We start from the raw sequence: 25,069 nt of genomic DNA, 5'->3' as shown, positions 1-25,069 counted from the left end.
TTGCCAATCAGATCGCTGCTGAGCAGTCCTGCAGCCAACCCCCGAAGAGCAGCCTGCTGGCTTCCCCAGCGCCCAGGAGTTGGGGATGTCCTACTAACCTACCACCCCTGCCCCCAGCAGCACCCCCGGCTCCAGCACCCCTGGGCCAGGCACTCCGGTCCCTACAGGAAGCGTCCCGTTGCCGTCGGGCTCAGGGCCAGGAGCCACTGCCCCTTGCAGACCGCTGTTTAAAGACTTTGGACCGCCTACCGTCGGTTGTGTGCAGGCCATGAAACCACCTGGTGCTCAGGGCTCCCAGAGCACCTACACGGAACTGCTGTTGGTCACAGGGGAGATGGGCAAAGGGATCCGGCCCACCTATGCTGGCAGCAAGAGCGCCACGGAGCGCCTGAAGAGAGGTATCATCCATCCCTAGTCAGAGTGCCTGGTAGAGACAGAGCGGAACGCCCACCCTTAACAGGAAGCTCCGAGGCCTCTGTGTCTGGACTTCAGAGCACCTGCTTCTCCCTGGCCTTCATCCCTAGTTGCACTAACCATCCTGGGCTTCCTGTCCTGTGTCCCTTGATGGGTGCCCTCCAGGAACCAAGGGGCGGTTCTCACTCCAGGTGGCAGCACTAAGGACCCCCCTCCCCACCCCACCCCACCAACACAACAAGAGTTAGCAGCGAGGTCCCTGTAAGTCCCACCCATGACCTGCAGACAGTGTTGCCCACTGGAACTTTCTGTGGCCCCCACCACTCAGCCCTTCCCAGCACTTGTCCAGAGCCTCTTTCTCCCTCAGCACAGCTCAGGCCTCAGGCCTGACACTTCCCTGCCTTGTGTCTTTTGCTAAATATGACCTTTCTATATTAATAAAAGATGCTTTGGAGTTGTGCTCTCTAAAAAAAAGTTTAATATAAAGGAGAAATAAAAGGAAATTTAGCAAAGAAATATGTAGATGAATATTTAAATACTCAGAGGTGACATTACTACCAGACATAATGAGATTATCAGATGTTTCATTTACTTATGATTAATATGTTTGTATTTATTTTTTATTCATTTTATTTTATTTATGTATTTATTTTTATTATACTTTAAGTTCTAGGGTACATGTGCACAACGTGCAGGTTTGTTACATCTGTATACATGTGCTGTGTTGGTTTGCTGCACCCATTAACTTGTCATTTACATTAGGTATTTCTCCTAATGCTCTCCCTCCCCCAGCCCCCCACCCCATGACAGGCCCCAGTGTGTGATGTTCCCCTGCCTGTGTCCAAGTATTCTCATTGTTTAATTTCCACCTATGAGTGAGAATATGCAGTGTTTGGTTTTCTGACCTTGCGATAGTTTAAACAAACTAGGAAGTTCAGAAGTCACTTTACAAGAGAAATAAATAAAAATAAAGTATTAATGACATTGGTAACAGAATAAAAATTATAGAGTTAGACAAAGTATTAACAAGCAAGCTTATATATTTATAAGAGATGGGAAAATATTAGAAAGGAATAAATCATGTCTTGTCAACATGAAGAAAAAGTGTATTTTTTTGTTAACTTATTATTGTGTTTCCTTGTATAATTTTCACTTGGTTTTGTTGGTTTTACTACTTGCTTCATTCTTTCAAAAACTACGTCTTCATAGACCATTTCAGCTTTTGCTATGTGGGCAGAATTATAAAACCCAATTTCGAAATTTCAACTGAACGTTGTCAGCATTTTTCTTTGGGCTTTCTATTGAAAAAAAAAACCTAAGTAATTGTGTGTGTGTATATTTTAGTATTACCATGAATGTAATAATAATAAAATCAAACAAAAACAAATGGATATGCAATATGTTGGACTAGCATCTCAAATATGAAAAAGGCATTGCCAACAGTGATATAATTTTTTTTCATAATGGTAAGCTTTTTAAAGTATAATCTTATTTTAACCTAAAATCTTACTATCAGAAAATGCAGTGTACATTAAAATGTTCTGAAATGCTTTATTCACATTTATTAAATGGTTGTACTCACTCAGATATCTACAAATTGGTTTTTCACTTATGTAATTATCTTATAGAATGTTCAAAAGTCATGCAGAATGTGAGATAATTTTCTATTGAATATGATTGTTTTATCATTGCAAGACATCAAACATCCCTGTTTCCTGCCAAATGAATGTACAATAGCAATAAATGTAAAGATGTGTTTTTTGGAAAAGACACATTTTTGAGTTATAAAACAAGGATTTTAAAACTTGAATTGTTACAGTGAGTATGTCTTAATATAGGCTACAGTCACTTTAGATAAAAAATTACCTCACATCTATTTTCAATATTACTTAAAGATGTTCATTTAGTGGCAAATATTTTTTTTTTGCCTAGAGGCAGATATTTTGCCACATGGCTATTTATGAAACTGTATTTAAATGCATGTACACATATAAAAGCTGCCACTGTGGCTGTAAACTATTACAAGTTATCAAGATTAAAAAATAAACAAAAAATATTTCAGTTTTTCTATGAAATGTCTTTACTCGAGTCCAAATTTAGAGGTTTAAAATGCTTCAAATTAATAAAACCAAGTGTTTCACATATTTCAGTTGGAATGGCGTTTGTCCTAGTTTTATTAGTGAAGCAGCAGACTGCATTTTTTCACTCTCATACACCTTCAAAAGATGGACAGAAAAATTTGATAAAACTTCTAGGGCATTATCTGATGAAACACATTAAACACTAAAGGAGATATACAACTTCATTGCTTGTAAAAGACATATAAGAAGGAAACCTACATACATATATCTATCAGTTTTGTATTTTCAGGAAATATTTGCCTTAAAGTGAGCTTCATAACAGTATGTGTTCTCCAACAAAGCCAAGGAAAGTAAGTTTGACACAAGGATCTGGAAGTCTACCTGTGTGGCGTAATTACATTGAATACATTCCACAAATAAAGCAGAAATGTACAGTAGAGTGTCCATTATAGAGGAACACTCAATAAATATTTAATAAAGTGCTTAAAATTTCTCATTATTGACCTGAACAATGAGTATACTTATTACGTTTGCCAGTGACAGATATTAAAAGTGGAGATTGAAGGAAAAATGATGTATAGAAGAGAGATTTTACCTTCAAAGTGACATAAATAATTTGAAGAAATTGAGGGAAGTGACTTGCTTAAATATCCATACAGTAAATATTTATTGTGTGCTTACTGTGTGCACTGGGAATTAAGCAGTGAAAAAAATACAAAGGAAAACATCAACAACGTCTCTTCTATCATGGAGCTTACATTCTACCAGTAAGAGAAAGACCATCAACAAATACATATGTAGTATAACATGACTATGAATGGTATGGAGAAAAATAAGAACAGTAAGGGGGATGTGGGGGCCTGGGGATTTATTTTATATAAGGATAGACAACAAAGGCCTCATTACTAAGTAATTTTATGCAATCCTTTTTTCAATTTATTTATTTGTTGATTCCATAATACTTATTTATGTATTTATGTATTTTTAATTCATTTTTTATTTTTAGAATCAGGGTCTCACTCTGTCACCCAGGCTGAAGTGCAGGGGTGTGATCATAGTTCACTGTAACCTTACTCCTGGGCTCAATTGATCCTCCCATCTCAGCCTCCCAAGTATCTTGGTCTACAGGCACCTGCCACCATGCTTGGCTAATTAAAAAAAAAAAATTAGAGATGGGGTTGTGCTATGTTGCCCAGGCAGGTGTCAAAATCTTGGCCTCAAGCAATGCTCCTGCTTTGGCCTGTCTAAGCATTGGGATTATAGGCATGGGCCACCGTGCCTGGCCCTGTAATATGTATTTAGCATATGCACTGTGATAGGCACAAGAAAGTCTCTGATAGTTCAGTAAAAAACTGCAATGATGTTTGCAACAGGTAATTAAGTTTGGCCACGATTCTTTTGAGTGTCATAACACAGTCCTAAGAAAAAGTCTATATTTCCACTTTACTGGGTGTGTGAAACTCAAACTCAAGGTTAAAAAGCTCTGATTTTTGATTGAAATCATAATCCAACTAAAAGCCAGAAATGTGGAGCCATTTTTTTTTATTTTAAGTGAATCATAAGCAGTCTTGTATTTAAGACAGATAAAATTATTGTACAGTATTATGTTTTCTGTACTTAAAATGAGAGAAAACCATGAGGGTTGTTAATGTTTGAAAAAAGAAGGCATCTATGAGGAAGCTTTATATTGGTAGAAAGTGTGAAAGGAAAATAAAATCTCAGGACCCCAAACTCACTATGACAAAGGAAAATTAAGCTTGGAACCTGAGTCATGCAAAAACTGCCATCCTTTTGTTCCCAAACAGCTGTAATTTCATATGCTTACTTTAACTTATGTAAAATGTAGATTTACTGAGAGAGAGGATGAATGCACAACTGACTCCTTCCTCCTGTTTTTGCCACATGTAACATATAGATTCACTGAGCACTAATCAGAGCCTCACAAGAATGTAGCCATTAGCTTTCTTGCCTTCCCTCTCTCCTTCTTTTCCTCCCCTGTTTTAATTTCCTGCCTGCTTCCTCTTTCTCCTTTAAATACTGAAGTTCCCAAAACCCTCTTTAGAAAAAGCACAGGACATCACCTACTTGTGACTTGTGATCCTTTTTCCCAGGTGTATCCTCCACCTTGCAAAGCAAAATCTCTAAATCACTTGAGATCTGCCTCATTCACTTATTGGTTTACAAAAGGAAGTTGGAAAAAACCACTCTTCTTGCAATGCACAAATGACTGTTTTATAGTAACTTTATTGCCTATGCAATCAATCACATATTTGATATAATTATAGTATCAGATGATAAATGTAGATGTAAAAAATCTATCTGTAAAAGTGACTTTTCTTATTTCTCCTCTCTCCTTTTCTCCCCTACTGTGCTTTGAATTCTTTATTTTCATATTCACTTTGCTGGCTTCGGATCATTTCCAAACCTACTCTAATGGTAGCATGATAGCATCCAGTGAGTTTGTTGTTGTTGCTGTTGTGATAGGACCATAGACTTTCACATCTAGTTGTGATATCACATGCTCACATTGTCTAACTACTTCATTTTACAGTTGAAGAAATTGAGACACAAGGTAAGGTGACCTGCCCAGTTCCAATCTAGTTATATAATAAAAGAATGGCTAATATTTAATAAATAATATGAGTCAGGCACTGGGAAAATAAGGCACTTTTTTTTTTTTTTGAGACGGAGTCTCCTTCTGTCGCACAGGCTGGAGTGCAGTGGCGTGATCTCGACTCACTGCAAGCTCCGCCTCCCGTGTTCATGCCATTCTCCTGCCTCAGCCTCCCCAGTAGCTGGGACTACAGGCGCCCACCACCATGCCCGGCTAATTTTTTGCATTTTTAGTAGAGATGGGTTTTCACCTTGTTAGCCAGGATGGTCTCGATCACCTGACTTCGTGATCCTTCCGCCTCGGCCTCCCAAAATGCTGGGATTATAGGCGTGAGCCATCGCGCCCAGCTAATTTTTTGCATTTTTAATAGAGATGGGGTTTTGCCGTGTTAGCCAGGATGGTCTCGATCTCCTGAACTCATGATCCGCCTGCCTCGGCCTCCCAAACTACTGGGATTATAGGCTTGAGCCACCGCGCCCGGCAGTAAGGCACTATTTTTATCTCTATTTAAAAATGTAGAAACTGAGCCAAAGAGAGGATATGGTATTTGCCTGGGATCATAGGATTAGTAAATGTCTGAGTTGGTATTTAAAGGCAGGCTTCCAGATTTCATAGCCCATCCACAATCGCATGCCACTCAAGTCTTCTGGCTCCGACTTCTCTGCAATTTACACAGCCCTACACTGCCTTCCTCCTAAACTCTCCAACCTCCTATTTTTTTCAGCTCTAAACTTTGATTCCCTAAACACAGCAGTCAGGGACAGGTGGAAGATTGTTGTGAAAAGAACAGGCAGCAGCATTACGGTTTAGCCTGTTTTTATATCTATTTTATTCTACAGATTAGTGTACTTTTCTCAATTATGTATACTTTTCCATTCTGCCAAAAATTTATTTTAAGGCTGTTAAAGCTGTAGTCAATTTTCTCACTTTGATCTTCCAAAGGAACCTGCTGTATCTTTTTCATTCTGTGCAAAACAGGCATTTTAGGATCCACTCAATGCTAAAGTCACTGAGTAGCTACAGACTTGCTATTTGTTTCTCCATTGTTATATTTTCATAGTTTTAGAATCTGAGCAGCATTTAATTTGTCTATGCTTTATATTTTCCTTTAGGGAAAGAACACAGTGATACTTGCTCATAGTGTTAGAGGAATAATCCCAAAGAGAGAAATTATTCTTCGAATATCCACCATGACTGAATACTTAGTAATACTGAAACCTACTTAGAAAACAAAACAGAAAACCTCCAAAAAACCAAATAAACAACAAAAAAACTTAAAACCAAAAAAGTACTGGAAGTCTCAGAAGTATTTAGCAGTTATTCTTGCTCCTTCAAATGAAAAGATGCTTTATCGTATCCTCTATGGAGAGAATTCTGACAGTATTTATCAAAGACCTTACATTTATTCACCTTTTGCCCTAAAAATTTCATAACTTAAAAATACATACAACAATTTATAATATAGCATTTTTTGTAAAGGGAAATAATCAGAAAGAGTCTAAGTGTTCAACAATAGGGCACTTGTTGAATTATGATACAATCACACAATAAGGTCTTCATAGAGCCCATTAAAATGATGTTATTGATATTTATTTATTAATGGGAGAAATCATTTAGAATTTTTGGTTAAGACCTTTAACTAAGCACAAAGCCTATGAAATAATGTGCACAACATTCCATATTTTCATAAGGGGAATGACTTTAAAAACTACCCTGCAATCATCTCATTTTACAGAAATGTCTAGGCAGGTTTGTTACCCGGGTATATTGTGACATGCTGAGGTTTGGGGTATGACTGATCTCATCATGCAGATACGAAGCTTAGTACCCTGTAGTTTTTCAACCCTGGCTGCCCTCCCTACTGCCTCTACTAGTCTCCATTGTCTATTATAGTCATCTTTTCTCTTTTTTAAAAAAATCTGTTTTTCTGATTTTTTTATTAGGTAAAAAATGGAAAAACAAAATATAATTTTCATTCAGTACATATTTCATCTTTATGCCTTATTTTTTGAGAAAGTGAAGTCCATTTAGAATTATAGCATTTCATCAACCAAATAATTCATCTTCACACAGTTTCAATAACTTCAGAAATTTTCTTCATCTCTCTCTCTGTAGAAATTCTCAAACTGTGGAATGGTCATCTTTATCATCATAAATACTGTCATCTTTATGTCCAAGAGTATCCAACATTTGGCTACCAAACTACTACCCAAATCTGATTAATTGATCATGTTGATTCTGTCACATTCTACTTGTCATATCAGATTTTTATTAAAGAAATCATTAGCTTATCTATTATTGTTACTGGGGCTATAAGAAAATTTTATAAGTCATTTGAATCAATCCTCTTCTTTATGGTCTTATTTGAGAATAAAACTTGGTTCTGTCTTAGCCTGTCATTGAATAAGCCAGTGACCTGGGGCAAATCTAACTGCTTCATCTGTAAACTATGAATAATAATAGAGTCCCTCTGCCTGTCACACATGGGTATAGTAAGGCTCCATTTTAAAAATGGCTCTTATTATGTTACCTGAAAGGCATTCTATAATGATGAGTGGCAAGGTGGTCTTAGCAACAGTGCAGTGAAAATTGGGACCATTTTCTGTCGCTATCATTTCTATTTTTGTGATACCCTCTTTAAATTAGTCTTAGGATGTAATTCAAAGGAGTGATGTAATTGGAATTTTCTTCTTTTTTTTTTTTTTTTTTTTGAGACAGAGTTTCCCTCTGTCGCCCAGGTTGGAGTGCAGTGGCGCAATCTGGGCGCACCGCAAGCTCCGCCTCCTGGGTTCACGCCATTCTCCTGCCTCAGCCTTGTGAGTAGCTGAGACTACAGGCGCCCGCCACCGCACCTGGCTAATTTTTTGTATGTTTGGTTGAGACGGGGTTTCACCATGTTACCCAGGATGGCCTCGATCTCCTGACCTCATGATCCGCCCAGCTCGGCCTCCCAAAGTGCTGGGATTACAGGCGTGAACCACCGCGCCCGGCCCATAATTGGAAATGTTTGTACTGTTAGATCTAAGAGTATTTTATGTGGTATAATAAAAGATTAATTTAGTGAACCTCATTAGATAATTAGCATGGAATATATTATGCACCGCCATGCAGGGGTCTAAGAGAATGGTCCACACGTCTTGTGAAGTTGATATGAAGACAGGCAACAAGACAGTCTAGCTGAGTAAAAGTCTGTAGACATCTCTAAGGAGGAGTGGTTAGAGAATGCCCTGACGGTGGATAGCTGGCATATTTTACCCCAGAAAGAAGAGCACACAGTGGCAGAGAGTACTTGAGATTTAAATAAGAAAAGAGGATGAAAAAATTACTTTCACTAATTATAAATTTTCTCAAGAATGGACTTATTCTCTATTTTCTATTGCCTCTTGAGAAATCATTATTTTGCATTCAGTCAACATAATTATTAAGACTAATTGTGGAGGGTGTTCAAAATGGAAAAACAGCGGTCCCTAGGATTATATTTTATTTATGAATGATCACTCATTTGTAACTTTTCCTTCAGTTAGATGTTTTTTAATGCAAAAATACCTTTTTAGCACCAGTACAATTTGTGAAACGAAATGTGAAATTCAGGCATATATGTAATTTTATGTGTAAAATATTCCATTTTTTTCTGTTAATGAAGTAAGTATGTTTAACATGAGCTATATCCTCTTAATAAATTTTTAACTGTGCAATACAATCTTGTTAACTATAGGTGCTCTGTTGACAGCAGATCTCTAGAACTTATTCATCTGTTATAACTGAATTTTATACCCATTGAACAGCAACCCCCAATTTCCCCTCCTTCCAGACCCTGGCAACCAATATTCTACTCTATTTCTAGGAGTTTAACTATTTTAGATATCTTATGTAAGTGGAATCAGGCAGTATTAAAACATACTTTCAATTAGTAACGACTATAATTCGGATAATTTAAATAAGAGAAAGCAAACATCACTACTACTAGCTTTTGGGGGAAAATATTACAAATAGGGATATTGTGATAAAAGTGTACAATATTTTTTATGTTTGTGCACTTAGATCTGTGTTCAAACTTTGCCACCTATACATGTATAGCACATTTGAATATGTGCTACAGTATGCCATTTATAAAGACTGAAAATAACATTTTATAAAATATTATTATTTATTTGGCAACCTCATGAGCTTTGGCTTCAAAAATACCTGATTTACAAAGCATAATCCTAGTGCTGGAGAACAGATCAGTGGCTGCCAAAGGTTAGGGTTGGTTGGAAGATGTGATTAGTGAGGGATAACACGAAAACATGTACTTTCTTTGTGGTGATAGAGCAGTTCTGCATCCAGATTATGGTGATGGTTACATAAATCCACACTTCATAGATATATACACACACATCACACATACACGCACAAACACCTACACAAGAGTACATGTAAAATCCTTAGAAATATGAATAGGGTCTGAACCTAAGTTAATGGTATGGAAACAATGTCAATTTCCTGATTTTGGCAACATACTAGGTTAAGTTAGATATAATTATTGGGGAAAGTTGGCTGAAAATAACACGGTCATTCTTTTTACTATTTTTTAACTTCTTGTGAGTCAAATTATTTAAAAATAATTGGTATTGTTGGACATTTGGGTTGGTTCCAAGTCTTTGCTATTGTGAATAATGCTGCAATAAACATACGTGTGCATGTGTCTTTATAGCAGCATGATTTATAGTCATTTGGGTATATACCCAGTAATGGGATGGCTGGGTCAAATGGTATTTCTAGTTCTAGATCCCTGAGGAATCGCCACACTGACTTCCACAATGGTTGAACTAGTTTACAGTCCCACCAACAGTGTAAAAGTGTTCCTATTTCTCCACATCCTCTCCAGCACCTGTTGTTTCCTGACTTTTGAATGATTGCCATTCTAACTGGTGTGAGATGATAGACTGGATTAAGAAAATGTGGCACATATACACCATGGAATACTATGCAGCCATAAAAAATGATGAGTTCATATCCTTTGTAGGGACATGGATGAAATTGGAAACCATCATTCTCAGTAAACTATCGCAAGAACAAAAAACCAAACACCGCATATTCTCACTCATAGGTGGGAATTGAACAATGAGATCACATGGACACAGGAAGGGGAATATCATACTCTGGGGACTGTGGTGGGGGGGGAAGGGGGGAGGGATAGCATTGGGAGATATACCTAATGCTAGATGACGAGTTAGTGGGTGCAGCGCACCAGCATGGCACATGTATACATATGTAACTAACCTGCACAATGTGCACATGTACCCTAAAACTTAAAGTATAATAAAAAAAAACCCCACATATATCTAAACACTTAATAAAGTAAGTAAACTATTTCTAAAAAAAAAAAATAAAAAAAAATAATTGGTATTAAACAAAGACAAAAAATCTAAAATTTCTAAAATCAAAGCCTTTATGAATTCGAACATATTATTTGATTTCTTTTGTAGACCTTGATTTCTTCACCTGTAAAAATGGAATGATAGTAGAATTTCTATCTCATTATTGTCATGCTTAAACCATACCATTTATGTAAGTGCCCAGTACCGTGTCTGGTGAACAATAATGCTTAAACACTGAGTTCCCCACTTTTTTGTGGCTGTTGGTTTACAGGTGGTTTTTAAGTTCCTAAGTGGAAGTTTGTTTAAAAAGAGGCAGTCAAAATAAACAGCAATGTCTCAGAGCATCATCTGAACAAGAAAGGAAGGTGTTCTCCATCCCTTGAAGTGGTCTCAGTCTTCTTTTATTGTTTAGCTCTCATGTGAGTCTTCACAAGTAACCTCAAGAATTGCTACAACACCAACAGAGAATTAACTCTCATTGAGTTTTTAGCTCAGTAGATTCTGGGTCCTAAAATTTATGGACTCACCTGCTTTTTAAATTTTTCCCATTTAGAAATATTCAATTTAAATCTTCCTTCAGTAAGTAATTGTTAACTATTAACAATCCTAACATTATAATAAAGTCAGAAGTAACATTTATTACTTTTGTTTTCCACTCATATTGTTTGCAGTCCATAAGCATACAGCATTTTGGTCTTTCCAAATATCTAAAGGAAGATAATCAAAATCAAAACTAAGAAATCCTACTCTGAAGTCATATCTCTCTAACTAGATTGTATATTTATTGAGGGTGATAACTATATTTTCTTTTCCAGAACAATAAAACAAATACAAGGTTGGGACGAATTGAATTCAGTGGGGGATGGAGAGGGGAAGGAGTCAAGGTTCTTCATCCTTTTCCATGCTTTGATAACTTTATCTATGAGATCCTAGATAAAAGAACATGACTATCTAAAGAAGTAAGTGCTTGAAAGGCCCACTGTATTAGGAGATTAGGAATTGTTAGCTTGAAAAGACATAAATGGAAAGAAAACATAATACAGAGACAAAATACATGAAATTTGTATTGTGGTACACATGTGCTTTGTGATCATATTTTTGTGTCATAAACAAAAAAAAAAGTAGAAAGCTTAACCAAGAGAAATTTAGGGCACATAGAAGCATTCACGTGTTTTCATACTATGAGCTGGGGCTAAGGTGTCCTTTACCATGACAGTTGGTGAAGCATAAGAACAAATCAATTCACAAATGTTCTGGTAAATTCCAATTTCCCCATCTTAAATCATAGACCTAAGTCAGTCAAAGTCAGTCATATATATAGATATATGTGTGTGTGTATATATAGATAAATATACAGGCACCTACTTAAGTGGTATGATTTAAGCATGGCAATAATGAGATAGGAATCATACTATTATTCCATTTTTACAGGTGAAGAAATCAAGGTCTACAAAAGAAATCAAATAATATGTCCAAATTCATATAGGCTTTGATTTTTGAACTTTCAAATTTTTGTCTTTGCTTAATACCTTTTGTTTTAAAATAATTTGACTCATAAGAAGTTAAAAAAAGAAGTAAAATGAATGACCATGCTATTTTCAGGCAACTTTCCCCAATGATTATATCTAACTTAACCTAGTACATTGCCAAAATCAGGAAATTGACATTGTTTCCATACCATTAACTTAGGTTCAGACCCTATTCATATTTCTAAGGATTTTACATGTACAGATGTGTTTGAATGTATGTGTGATGTGTGTGTATAGATCTATGAAGTGTGGATTTATGTAACCATTACCATTATCTGGATGCAGAACTGCTCTATCACCACAAACAAAGTACATGTTTTCACGTTATCCCTCACTAATCACATCTTCCAGCCAACCCTAACCCTTGGCAGCTACTGTTCTGTTCTCCAGCACTGGGATTATGCTATGTAATTCAGGTATTTTTGAAACCAAGCTTATGAGGTTGCTAAATAAATAATAATGTTTATAAACTATTATTTTCAGTCTTTATAAATGGCATACTGTAGCACATATTCCAATGTGCTATACATGTATAGGTGAGCCAAAGTTTGAACATGGATCTAAGTGCACAAACATAAAAAATATTGTATGCTTTTATCATAATATCTCTATTTGTAATATTTTTCCCCAAATACTAGTAGTAGTGATGTTTGCTTTCTCTTATTTAAACTATCAGAATCTTTAAACTTTCTCTTATTTAAACTATAGTCATTACTAATTGAAAGTATGTTTGAATACTGCCTGATTCCACTTACACAAGATAGATATATATATCAGTCATATCTATGTGTGTGTATATATTTATATATATGTCAGTCATATATATGTGTGTATATATTTATATATATGTCAGTCATATATATGTGTATATATTTTTATATATCACATACACACATATATAGATGGAGTTAGGTCTATGATCTCTGTATATATTTATGTACACATATGTATTTTTAAACTATTACATGAAGCAAATAGTACAGTTGATTTCATATAACAAGAGTTATTGGATTTATATGGGCAAAAGTTAATGCATATGGGCAAATAAATTGATGAACTTACAGACTCATTTATTTGACATATATTTATTGTGTGGTCTCTATTGAATGCTGGGTATCTTCCAGGAGCCTAAAATTCAGCAGTGAATGTAACAGGCTCAAATCCTTGTACTCAAGTAGCTAATATTCTAATCGAGGGAGAAGACAATAAACAAAGTTAATAAGCAAAATATTCAACATACTAGTTGATAGGAAGTTCTGTGGTGAAAAATAAAGTAAGAGGAAAAGAATGAGAGGAAGCTCTAAAAGCAACTGAAGATTTACATGAAGAAGCTGCCCAGGCGTTGGCCCAGAGTGAGAGGAAGCGCCATGAGTTCAACAGGCAGGTCACAGTTCAGTGGAAAGAAAAGGATTTCCAGGGCATGTTGGAGTGCCGCAAAGAGGGCGAGGCCCTCCTCATCCTCAACCTGGTGACAGACTTGAAGCCTCAGATGCTGTTGGACACAGTGCCCTGTCTCTCCGCCTACATCCTCTACATGTGCATTCGGCTCGCGGACCAAACCAACGATGATCTCAAGGTGTACTCCCTGATGACCTCCACCACCAACGGCATTAAGAAAGTCCTGAAGAAGCACAGTGATGACTTTGAGATGACGTCATTCCTGTTATCCAACACCTGCCACCTTCTTCACTGTCTGAAGCGGTACAGCGGGGATGAGGGCTTCATGACTCAGAATACAGCAAAGCACAACGAACACTGCCTTAAGAACTTTGACCTCACCGAATACCGTCAGGTACTGAGCGACCTTTCCATTCAGATCTACCAGCAGCTCTTTAAAATTGCCGAGGGTGTGTTACAGCCGATGATAGTTTCTGCCATGTTGGAAAATGAGAGCATTCAGGGTCTATCTGGTGTGAAGTCCACTGGCTCCCAGAAGCACTCCTCCAGCATGGCAGATGGGGATAACTCATACCGCCTGGAAGCTATCATCCGCCAGATGAATGCCTTTCATACAGTCATGTGTGACCAGGGCTTGGACCCTGAGATCATCCTGCAGGTATTCAAACAGCTCTTCTACATGATCAACGCAGTGACTCTTAATGACCTGCTCCTGCGGAAGGACGTCTGCTCTTGGAGCACAGGCATGCAACTCAGGTACAATGTAAGTCAGCTTGAGGAGTGGCTTTGGGGAAGAAACCTTCACCAGAGTGAAGTAGTTCAGACCATGGAACCTCTGATCCAAGCAGCCCAGCTCCTGCAATTAAAGAAGAAAACCCAGGAGGATGCAGAGGCCATCTGCTCCCTGTGTGCCTCTCTCAGCACCCAGCAGATTGTCAAAATTTTAAACCTTTAGCCTCCCCTGAATGAATTTGAAGAACAGGTAACAGTGGCCTTTATACAAATGATCCAGGCACAACTACAAGAGCAGAATGACCCTCAGCAACTGCTATTAGATGCCAAGCAAATGTTTCCTGTTTTGTTTCCATTTCATCCATCTTCCCTAACCATGGAGTCAATCCCAGCATGTCTCAATCTGGAGTTCCTCAATGAAGTAGATGCATGGTTAGTCTGATTCCCAATGTGAGCAAAAAGGAAGTATAGACAGTAAAGTAAATTCAAGGATCTGTTAAATCTGGTAAAAGTAGATCAAATCAGAGATTGACAGCCTGTGGAGGGTGCTGAACTATACAGAATTAGACACAACTATGGCGTTATTTTTTGTACGTACTGCTCAGAATAAAAACACTTGAAATGTGGAAGATTTTAAGTTTGATTTCAGTCCAACAAATATACATAATAATTTATAGACACCAAGCAGTCCCCATAGCCATATAAAAGATGCCAATTCTATAAAATGAAGCTGCCGAGTTTTAATCTTTGCATATAACTGGAGAATGTCCAAATTAAAATACTAACTATATATAAGTCACATAAATTGCCTTCAAAGTGCTTTTAACAAATAATAGTACTAATAACCATGATAATGACATATACTGACATTTCCCAAAGTTTGCAAACCATAGGTGTGGTAGAGTTTGTGGTGAGATGTGTTAAGAACAAAAATATGGGGATGAGACTTCTGAGAAATGTCCCCAAAATATTTTTTAATGGCTGATTATACAAAGACAGCAGTGTTACTGACCTCCAAACCAGACATTTTGAGTACTGGTTTCTGAAGCAAAATTAGAAGTGCCAGTCCTCAGTGTCCTCAAATGCTTTTGTGTAATCTTGGTTTAATGGAAGAGATGATTAAAATGCTGCCATCTGAAACTCCAAGTGAGAAAGATGGAAAAATAATTTGTGTCTGATGCTAGTCCATACACTTTCCAAGTCCCACAAAACTCTCACAAAAATGTATATAAGCTAAATATTACAAAATGATAACAACTTGTTTTATTTATAGATGTAAAAAACAAACAATGTGAAAGCTTTTAATCTCTTAATACCATTAAGCCTCCAGTAAGAGCCTCATATAATGCTCTACTATTCCAAACAACTAAATAGTAAAACAAATTAACTTCGCACATCAGATTATCTGAAAAACCTTCAAAAATACTCAGCTCGGGGATTACTATTATACAAAAGTTTGGGGTTTTTTTAAGAGAATAAAATGGCTTAGGTCAACTTTCCCCTTTCAGGTTATTTTCAACGTTTTTCAAACGTTGTAATTCAAAATTGTAAATATCTCTCCTATGAAATAAGGATTTTAAAAATGAGTAATTCAGTAATATAACAGACGTAGATGTTTGCTGCTCTTAGAATTTTTTGTTTGTTTGTTTTTGGGCTCTTCAAAAGCAAGCATTCAGTTAGAAACCCATATTATTCTTTCCACACTTTTTAAATTATACTTAAAGTTCTAGGGTACATGTGCACAATGTGCAGGTTTGTTGCATATGTATACATGTGCCATGTTGGTTTGCTGCACCCACTAACTCGTCATTTCCATTAGGTATATCTTGTAATGCTATCCCTCCCCCCTCCCCCCACCACACAGCAGGCCCTGGTGTGTGATGTTCGCCTTCCTGTGTCCAAGTGTTCTCATTGTTCAATTCCCACCTATGAGTGACAACATGCGGTGTTTGGTTTTTTGTCCTTGCGATAGTTTGCTGAGAATGATGGTTTCCAGCTTCATCCATGTCCCTACAAAGGACATGAACTCATCATTTTTTATGGCTGCATGGTATTCCATGTTCTTTCCACACATTTTTTTTACTGTCTTTTCCGTATTTCTTGATAGCAGTATGCTGTTTCCATGATAAGAACAAATAGTGTTTGCCAATCATAGAAGAACAGCCTCTGTATTACATTGAGAAAATGAGATTTATCCATGGATTGGAAGTAGAACAGCCTGCCTCCACCCTCCTTTACTCAACCACCCAACTTAAAAGGCTCTAGGAAACACAGCACACTCCAAGCTACCTTCTGTACTGTGCCCTTAGACCACAGCTTCCTCAGTCATTCTCTGCATCTCCTGGGGCTTAACCCAGTCTTAGCCTGTGTTGAGGCTGCTGACAATTGTGTTCCAATCAGTTGCCATGGACATTATCCCTTCTACATCCACATTAAACATGCCAGCTTCTCTTGGGTGTCTGCAGAGCTGTGCCTTTTTCTTTCAGTTACAGTTACATAATCACTGACGTCCATGACACTCACACATGGATCCATGTGCTGACTTCATTTAGAAGGCCAATCTAAAACAACTGGGTTTGTGGCTACCTCTTTAAAGTTGTTTGTGAAGTATAATTTGCTTTTTGATGCACTTTAGTTTGAAACTGAGTCCCTTATGTAAGGACTGTCCTTAATCTTAAAAGACCAAAAATGCCTTGTTAGAGTGTTAAGGAGTTTTGACATGCAGTGGTTCCACAAATACAGTGGCTTACTGTCCTTATATACTGTCTTACACCATCGTTCTCTCCATCTCTCTTGGTCACTACTGTCTGCTGTCACTGGTTAATCACTAGATGCCAAGAGCTTACTGAACAAAAGCTTGGCAATCAGAATAAATGGGGATGCAAGGACCTTATGAATTGTCTACTTAGCCTAAGAAATGGCAGGTTTAGTTCTTCTCTTCCAAAAGATACAGGTATATCACTGGAATTGTACTTAAAATTTATAGATGACTAGCAAATATATACTTTATATGTACTTAACATTTAGATCAATCTTATTTAATACTTGGAGGTTAGAAGAAGCATCTTTAGGGGAACTATATAATATTCTCTTAGAATTTTCTCTGCATTTTAAAAAATCATTTCATCTCAAACACTTATCAGCGTCATGAAATCAGTAATGACTCTTAAACAATTCAACATAAAGGTTTGAACTCTGCACTAGATGTCTCTTTAATTTTTTAATATTTAAAATTTAGTTCAGGCTTTTCTTACCAGGTGCCTTTAGTGGTGACTAAGATAACTGACTTCTCAATTGTTTCTCTGAAAAAAATGTTGCTGTGGGAATAATTTTAATGTTCAATGTGATATCATGGTGGAGTTTTGTCTTTTAAAACATTAGAAGCATTTTAAATACTAAGAATCAAATATTTATAGATCAAACACTTGTGTTTTAAGTATTATACGGGACCTGTTTACATATAGTAAATGTGTATGTATACATGAGTTGTTGCTGAAGCCGACAAGCATATTACATACATGCATTTTCCCTGTGCCATCATAGTTGCAGTTAGAGTTCTAGTACCTGTAGGCTCACCTGGGAGGCAGATTAGACCCAAAGGTAGACATTTTTCCCTTTCCCTGAAGCATGATGGTGGTAGTTGATTCTTTGATTTCCTTAGTACCAAACTTTAAGGCTTTTGTAACAACAAAACGAAAAAACTAGGAGCTTGGAACATTTAAAAATTAACGCTCCTACCATCAAGTCATCAAATATTTACTTAGAACCTTCATACATTAAGATTCTGGTAACCAATAAATTAGAATTTATTTCTTCTGCATAAAGTAAATTTTCATACACTCGACCTACTGAGACAGCAAAGGTGTCCTAATTTGAGGCATTTGTGTAATGCCTACATAACTAAATGGTAACTAAAATGGGACAGCATGGGGCAAGACCTTGTAGTTCTTCACAGACTATTTGTCATCAGTTTCTCCAATTAATTTGCTGCATGAGCCAAATAACCATAATTCACCTTTTGTACCCACTGGAGCCATAATTAGAGAATCAGAGGGTGTAGACAGAGGTTAATGCCAATGACAAACACAGGGCAAGATTTATTATTATTATAAAGGTCATTACATACAAAAGATTTTTTTTTTAATTCCTAATTCTAACAAAGGGGATCAACCAGAAATGAAACTAAGCTACTTTCTGAAGTGACACTGTGTCAGAATAATCCAGATTTGAATATAACATTTTGCCACCCACTGACATTTAGATGAAGGACTGCCTCTCCGGAAGAGTTCAGAACATATTCAGGGGTGAACCTAACACCAGGGAAGAAAGACTACTGATGAAAATATTTTTCCACTTTGAACAAATCTGTAAACTACACCTTTCTTTATAGAAAAATGCTTGGAATAGTCACTGTAATATTTAGCTGTGGATAAAAATTTGTGAAAATAAATACTTTTGAATTAGAAAAAGCAAGGAAGAAGAATGGGGTTGATAGGATGTATATTTAAAATAGATTAACCAGGAACAACTGCACTGTGTTTTATATATGTGTGATAACATATGTATAATTATATATCACTATATATAATAACTATATCTTTATATCTGGTGCAGGTGAGTAAATAACCCATGCAAATATCTGGGGAAGGAATAATCCAGGCACTACAGGAATATCAAAAAGGCCAATATGACACAAGCAGAGTAATGACAGAGTGATATGGAGTGAGGAGCAGGTGAAATAATAAGAAAAGTAGGCAGGTCTTTTTGAGGGGTATGCGTCTCAAATTCTAATTTGCATATAAATCACCAAGGTTTCACATTAAAATAAAGATTCTGATTCAGGTGGTCTGGAGAGTTTATATTTCTTACAAGTTTCAGGGGATGCTGGTGCTACTGGTCTGTGTATCACACTTTGAATACCAAAGGACTGGAGATGTGTGCATGGTAAAGAGCTTTGGGATGTGAGTAATGTGGGTTGAATTGTGTCTTCCCCAAAAAGATGTTCAAATCCCAACTCTCAGTACTTGTAAATATGATATTACTTGGAAATAAAATCTTGCCTAGTCAATCAAGTTAAGTGGATTCAGATGGGCCCTTATCAAATGACTAGTGTGCTTGTAAGAACGTGGATATTTAGAAAAACACAGAGTGGATAAAGTATGTGAAGATGAAGGAAGAGAGTGGAGTCATGTAACTACAAGCCAGAGAATGCCAAGGATTGATGGCAACTCTGAGAAGCTAGGAAAAGACAAGGAAGGATCCTCCCCTGGAGCCTTCAGAGACCATGACCCTGATGACACCTTACTTTCAACTCCTAGCCTCCAGAACTGTGAGAGAATAAATTTCTGTACTTTTAACCTACTCAGTTGGTGGTAATTTGTTGCAGTAGCCTGAGGAAACTAATACCTTGAGTGGGATGGAGAGTGAAGTCATTGGAGGGTTTTAAGAGAAGAATGGCTCGGTCTGACTTATTCTTAAAGAATCACCCTAATTGCAGAAACAAGAATAGACTGAAGGCAAGGGGCTACAGGGAAGTAGGAAGACCAGTTAGGCGGCTATAGCAGTAAACCTAACTGGAGAGTGGAGAGATGGTGGTTTGAATCAGGGGGGTAGTGATGGTGGTGAGACAGGAACAGAATCTGAAGATGTTTTGAATTACTATTGATAAAATTTGTTAACATAGTATGAGCTATAAAAAAATGAGGGTGGCTGGGAATGGTGGCTTACTCCTGTAATCACAGCACTTAGGGAGGCTGAGATGGGTGGATTACCTGAGGTCAGGAGTTTGAGACCAGCCTGGCCAACATGGTGAAACCCTGTCTCTACTAAAAATACAAACATTAGCCGGGCATGTTGGTGGGTGCCTGTAATCCCAGCTCCTCAGGAAGCTGAGGCAAGGGAATCACTTGAACCCAGGAGGTGGTGGTTGCAGTGAGCCAAGATCATGCCATTGCACTCCAACCTGGATGACAAGAGTGAAACTCCATGTCAAAAAAAAAACGTAGAATGATTTATAATACTTTGGGTAGAAACCTAGTAATGGGATTGCTGGGTCAAATGGTATTTCTGGTTCTAGAACCTTGAGAAATCACCACACTGCCTTTCACAACAGTTGAACTAACTTACACTCCCATCAACAGTGTAAAAGCATTCCTATTTCTCCATATCCTCTCCAGTGTCTATTGTTTCCTGACTTTTTAGTGGTCGCCATTCTAACTGGCGTGGGATGGTATCTCACTGTGGTTTTGATTTGCATTTCTCTAATGACCAGTGATGTGCGAGATCGGTCAGGGTGGTAGGAGAAGCTATAAGGAAAGACGCAAGCCTTCTTGAAAGGTTGGAAGGTCTTGCAAAAGCTTCATGAGAGAATAAAGGTGAAGGAAGAAAATTCTCTTTCTCTGAGGCTAAGGGTGAGAAGTAGGTGCAAGGAAAAGTGAAGAAGTTTATCTAAATATGCTTGTTTACTTATGTCATCCGGAAACTGACTTTTGAACTTCTGAGCATGAGACTGCTCCCTGTAAGAGGGAGCAAAAATGTTAATTACCCAGCAATTGTGTTGACTCCAGGCCTTGGACGTTATGCCAGTACTGAATAAATACAAGCAGCTCTGACTTATCGAGACTGCTAACTCTCCTCTGCCCCTAGTGCTCGCAGCCTCCTAGCCTGCTCTTACCCTGTATATTTGTGTCTGAGTACTCCTTTCTTCTGTTGCTCAGCCAGGGTCTGCGGGATGGACCCGGCACAGTGATGATGAGCTTTTTTTCATGTTTGTTGGCCGCATAAATTTCTTCTTTTGAGAAGTGTCTGTTCACATCCTTTGCCCACTTTTTGATGGGGTTGGCACAAGCACATGTATGTTTACTGCAGCACTATTCACAATAGCAAAGACTTGGAACCAACCCAAATGCCCATCAATAATAGCAGCCTGGATAAAGAAAATGTGGCACATATATACCATGGAATATTATGCAGCCATAAAAAAGAATGTGTTCATGTCTTTTGCAGGGACATAGATGAAGCTGGAAACCACAGTCTCAGCAAACTAACACAGGAACAGAAAACCAAACACTGCATATTCTCACTCATAAGTGGGAGTTGAACAATAAGAACACATGGATACAAGGAGGGGAATATTACACACAAGGGCCTGTCAGGGGGTGGGGGGTAAGGGAGGGATAGCATTAGCAGAAATACCTAATGTAGATGACAGGTTGATAGGTGCAGCAAACCACCGTGGCACATGTATACCTATGTAACAAACCTGCATGTTCTGCACCTGTATCACAAAACTTAAAGTATAATTAAAAAAAAAATAGGGCTGCCAAGGGTATAAACAGGGTGTTTCGTGGCTTAATAACTGTATAACTATAAGGATGGAGTCTATTACCTCCTGATATGAGGAACATGATGAGAGAAGGTGAGAATGGGGAAGATGCTGGGTAAGTGGGGAGAATAGTAGGAGATTAAGAGCTCTTTTTGAGGTATGTTCGCTTTGAGATGCCTATTTTGCCTGCAAGTGGAGATGTAATTAGGCTACTTGGCATAAGTCTGGAGTCCAGAGCATAGGTCTCCACTGGAGATTTATCTGACATGAGTTATTAAGAGAAATTATGATGTTTGGCAAGCATGCCCTTAAGTTGTGAGATTAACATCAAGAAGGACAATCGTACTTCTAAAACATGGTGTTCAGTGTCACTTATTTGAAAACATACTGGGCCATTATTTGACCTGTGACAGTTCTGACATTCATTCTAAGATTACCAGATATGAAAGTCAGGAGACTGATTATTTTCTTTTTTGGTGCTTTTCTCACTCTAAACTTCAACTTTCCATATCATTAAAGCCACTAAGGTAAACAATTAGCCTAAGAGGTATATTCATTACTTTTTTGCTGCCTTTAAATTTGATGCCTCATTGTAAAAAATATGACCTCACTTGTATTTGTGTGGATGATATTTTAAAAGATCATACTGGGCAGAGAATATGGACACTTTCATTATTTAATACTTTAGACTAATGCCAATCATTCAAACATGAATTCTTCATTCATCTGTCTTGTCAAAAAAACAGAGCTCATATTGCATATGTGAAATATCACCTAGTGTCTATTTCAATCGTATATATTTTCTGTTTGTATCTTAGAAAAATTATTTCACCTCAACAAGCATATTGCTTGTTGGAATTATCTGGATATAGTGATAAAATAATTATTTTCATCAACATCTGAAGAAAATGCCTATGTATCTGTTGGGATGGGAGGTGGGATGGAGAGGTGTGCAGTTGTCTAGCACCACTTGTGGCTGGGAAGGTATGTGTGTCTACAGTAACAGAAAAATCTATTGTTACCACAAAGATTCCCCATAGCTCCTTTAAAAATAAAACTGCCATCTTGATCTCCATCTGGCTGAATCTTTGCGTATCTCTCCCTTAGTTCAAAATTCTGACAGAGAATAGAAGCATATTTATCAATCCTTCAAGCCCCAGTAGAAACATCAGAGGGAGAAAACTTACCTATTTTGAAATGGTTGACCAATTCTCAGTGACAAAGCTACAGTTACAGTCTGATTTTCTTGTCCATTGCCAAGAAAAAATGATTCAGTCTGACTCCAATTTATAAGGGCATGTTGAAAGCAAGAATCCTACTTGTAGAGATTCTTCTTCTAGGCATGCGGAATGGTTATTCCAGGTAATGGATTCCTAATTTGCCCTTCTGTGGAACTAGATTTGCATGACAGATGACAGAATATTTGTCACCTTAAGATTCTTGAAAAATTAATTTAAAGCCATGCTATTTCTAATTGTTTTGGCTTATGCTCTGAAGTTTGTTTTGTTTTGTTTTTTGTTTTTTGTTTTTTTGAGACAGAGTCTCGCTCTGTCGCCCAGGCTGGATTGCAGTGGCGCGATCTCGGCTCACTGCAAGCTCTGCCTCCCGGGTTCACGCCACTCTCCTGCCTCGGCCTCCCGAGTAGCTGGGACTACAGGCGCCCGCCGCCACACCCAACTAATTTTTTTGTATTTTTAGTAGAGACGGGGTTCACCATGTTAGCCAGGATGGTCTTGATCTCCTGACCTCGTGATCCGCCCACCTCAGCCTCCCAAAGTGCTGGGATTATAGGCATGAGCCACCGTGTCCGGCCTGCTTTTAGCTCTTACAATCGAGGGTAAATCTACTTATAAGGGTGGATTGCAATATGCATATATTTGAAGAAACCTGATACACATTGCTTCATTTTTTCATACAGCCTTAAGCAGATTATTAAATTTACCTTTTTATTTGAGTACTAACACTTTTCCTACATAGTTAGAGAGAGCTGTTTGCTCAGTTAATGCAGCAAAGGGATGAGGGTAAGAATGTGTGACAGTTAGCTCATTCTAATTTGCTTATTGATTGTTGGACATATTCCCTCAATTACTTGACCTCAGCTCCTATATTGAGGCTTACATTAGGTGAACACCCAGGGTCTCAGGGCTCCACGTGGGTGTTTGAAATCACTTGTCTAGATATATAAAAGAGAACAGGATATACTCACCACTTGCTTGGACACATTTTACTGCCTAAACGGTTCATTTACACTGGCCAGTGATGCATTACTTCTTGCCCCTAAGCGTTTCTCAATCTGTTTTTTGTATCTAAAATACGCCTTTTTCTCCATAATCTTTTAAGTTGTCTTTTTTTGCTAGCATTGCTTATAAAATCTCATTTTCTCCAAGAAATCTCTCTTGAAGCTTAGAAAAACAAAATTGGGGTAATATTTTCTAGGTAAATAGGCACAATTCTATAATTCTATATTCCATGATTTGTATTAAATATACTATAAATATTGATACATATTCTTTGTCTTTCAGAATAGGTATGTTATGTTCATATGTGTCAGGTTGGATCAGTATTTAAATTTTACTACTGAGATAAACAAAGAGTTATTAGCAATTTTTAAAAGTTGCTGTACAATTTGTCATATTTCATTGTGCTTCTTAATGACAAATATGTCCAAGATTATATCGGGAGATGCCATTTTCTGTACTTTATCCCCAGATTTGGGAGTGATACTTATTACAGCTCTCAGAATTTCAAGAAATCGTAGCACTACTTTTAACTAGACTAAAGTCTTTTGTTTTTCTTTTGTATAACTTTCTGGACATTTGTAAATTCACAGGATGTCTTCCTCAAATCACAAAATGCCTATCGTCTAATTCAATTGGGAGGTCAGATACCGGTTTAATTCTGGAGCCATATGAATATTGCCTGAGTTAATGTTATAGCTGAATATCATGCAAATGTGGAAAAAGCCTATTGAATCAATGTCATTTTATACATGGAAATAAGCAAACAGTTTTAAATAATATGGAATATTAAAAATCTTTCTAGTAAACCAATGTTTATGCTTTTCAATTGTCTTGCTAAAGAAACATAGCTTCTTTTACCATGATGGAAAATATTGTGCTGGAAATAAAGAAAATAACAAATTTTGGGTCTCAGCTTAGGTTATCAGTTACCTAGTCTTAAACAAATGATATATCACCAGTGAAATTTAGCTTTTAGACATCAGTAAAGTAAGAAAATAAGCCTTGTTTACCATGAAATTTTATGCAAAAATTAGGTAATATTTAACTGGACTTATAAAGGACTTCTTTTTTCAAGAAACAATAAGAAAATGACCTGAAATAGTATAAGTTTTTATTCATAAGTAAAATTATTGCTAATTCACTTTACAATAGTCTACTTTTATTAATGGTGATCCTTGCATATTAAGACTTACGATCCTATTAATAATTGCTCACCTACAAATGACATTTGTCAAGGGATCAAAGTCTTCATGTACCACATAAAATATTATTATAACAAAGTAAACCAGCTGTATGCCTTTGATCACTACATCAATATCTAGATCTTTTAGCTTCTATTTCTGTTCCATTCTGCTAGCCAAGGGTCTTTATAAAAAT

General features: G+C 37.2%; 1 protein-coding gene and 1 pseudogene across 1 annotated transcript; both read left to right on the top strand.

Moving 5' to 3' along the window:
* Window positions 1-85: 85 nt before the first annotated feature.
* On the top strand, window positions 86-457 carry LOC117981720 (cyclin-dependent kinase 2-associated protein 2-like; annotated as a pseudogene).
* An 8,938-nt stretch (window positions 458-9,395) lies between these two features.
* Window positions 9,396-14,570, top strand: LOC100983889 (unconventional myosin-Vb-like). The gene is given in 2 exon segments (XM_055117106.1): window positions 9,396-9,441; window positions 13,297-14,570. Coding segments are annotated over 2 exon segments (1,320 nt in total).
* Window positions 14,571-25,069: the final 10,499 nt, after the last annotated feature.

The sequence above is a fragment of the Pan paniscus genome, chromosome 11, assembly GCF_029289425.2.
Source record: "Pan paniscus chromosome 11, NHGRI_mPanPan1-v2.0_pri, whole genome shotgun sequence".
Taxonomy (NCBI): domain Eukaryota; kingdom Metazoa; phylum Chordata; class Mammalia; order Primates; family Hominidae; genus Pan; species Pan paniscus.
The sequence above is the reverse complement of the archived record's forward strand: the minus strand, read 5'-3'. Positions and strand labels throughout refer to the sequence as shown.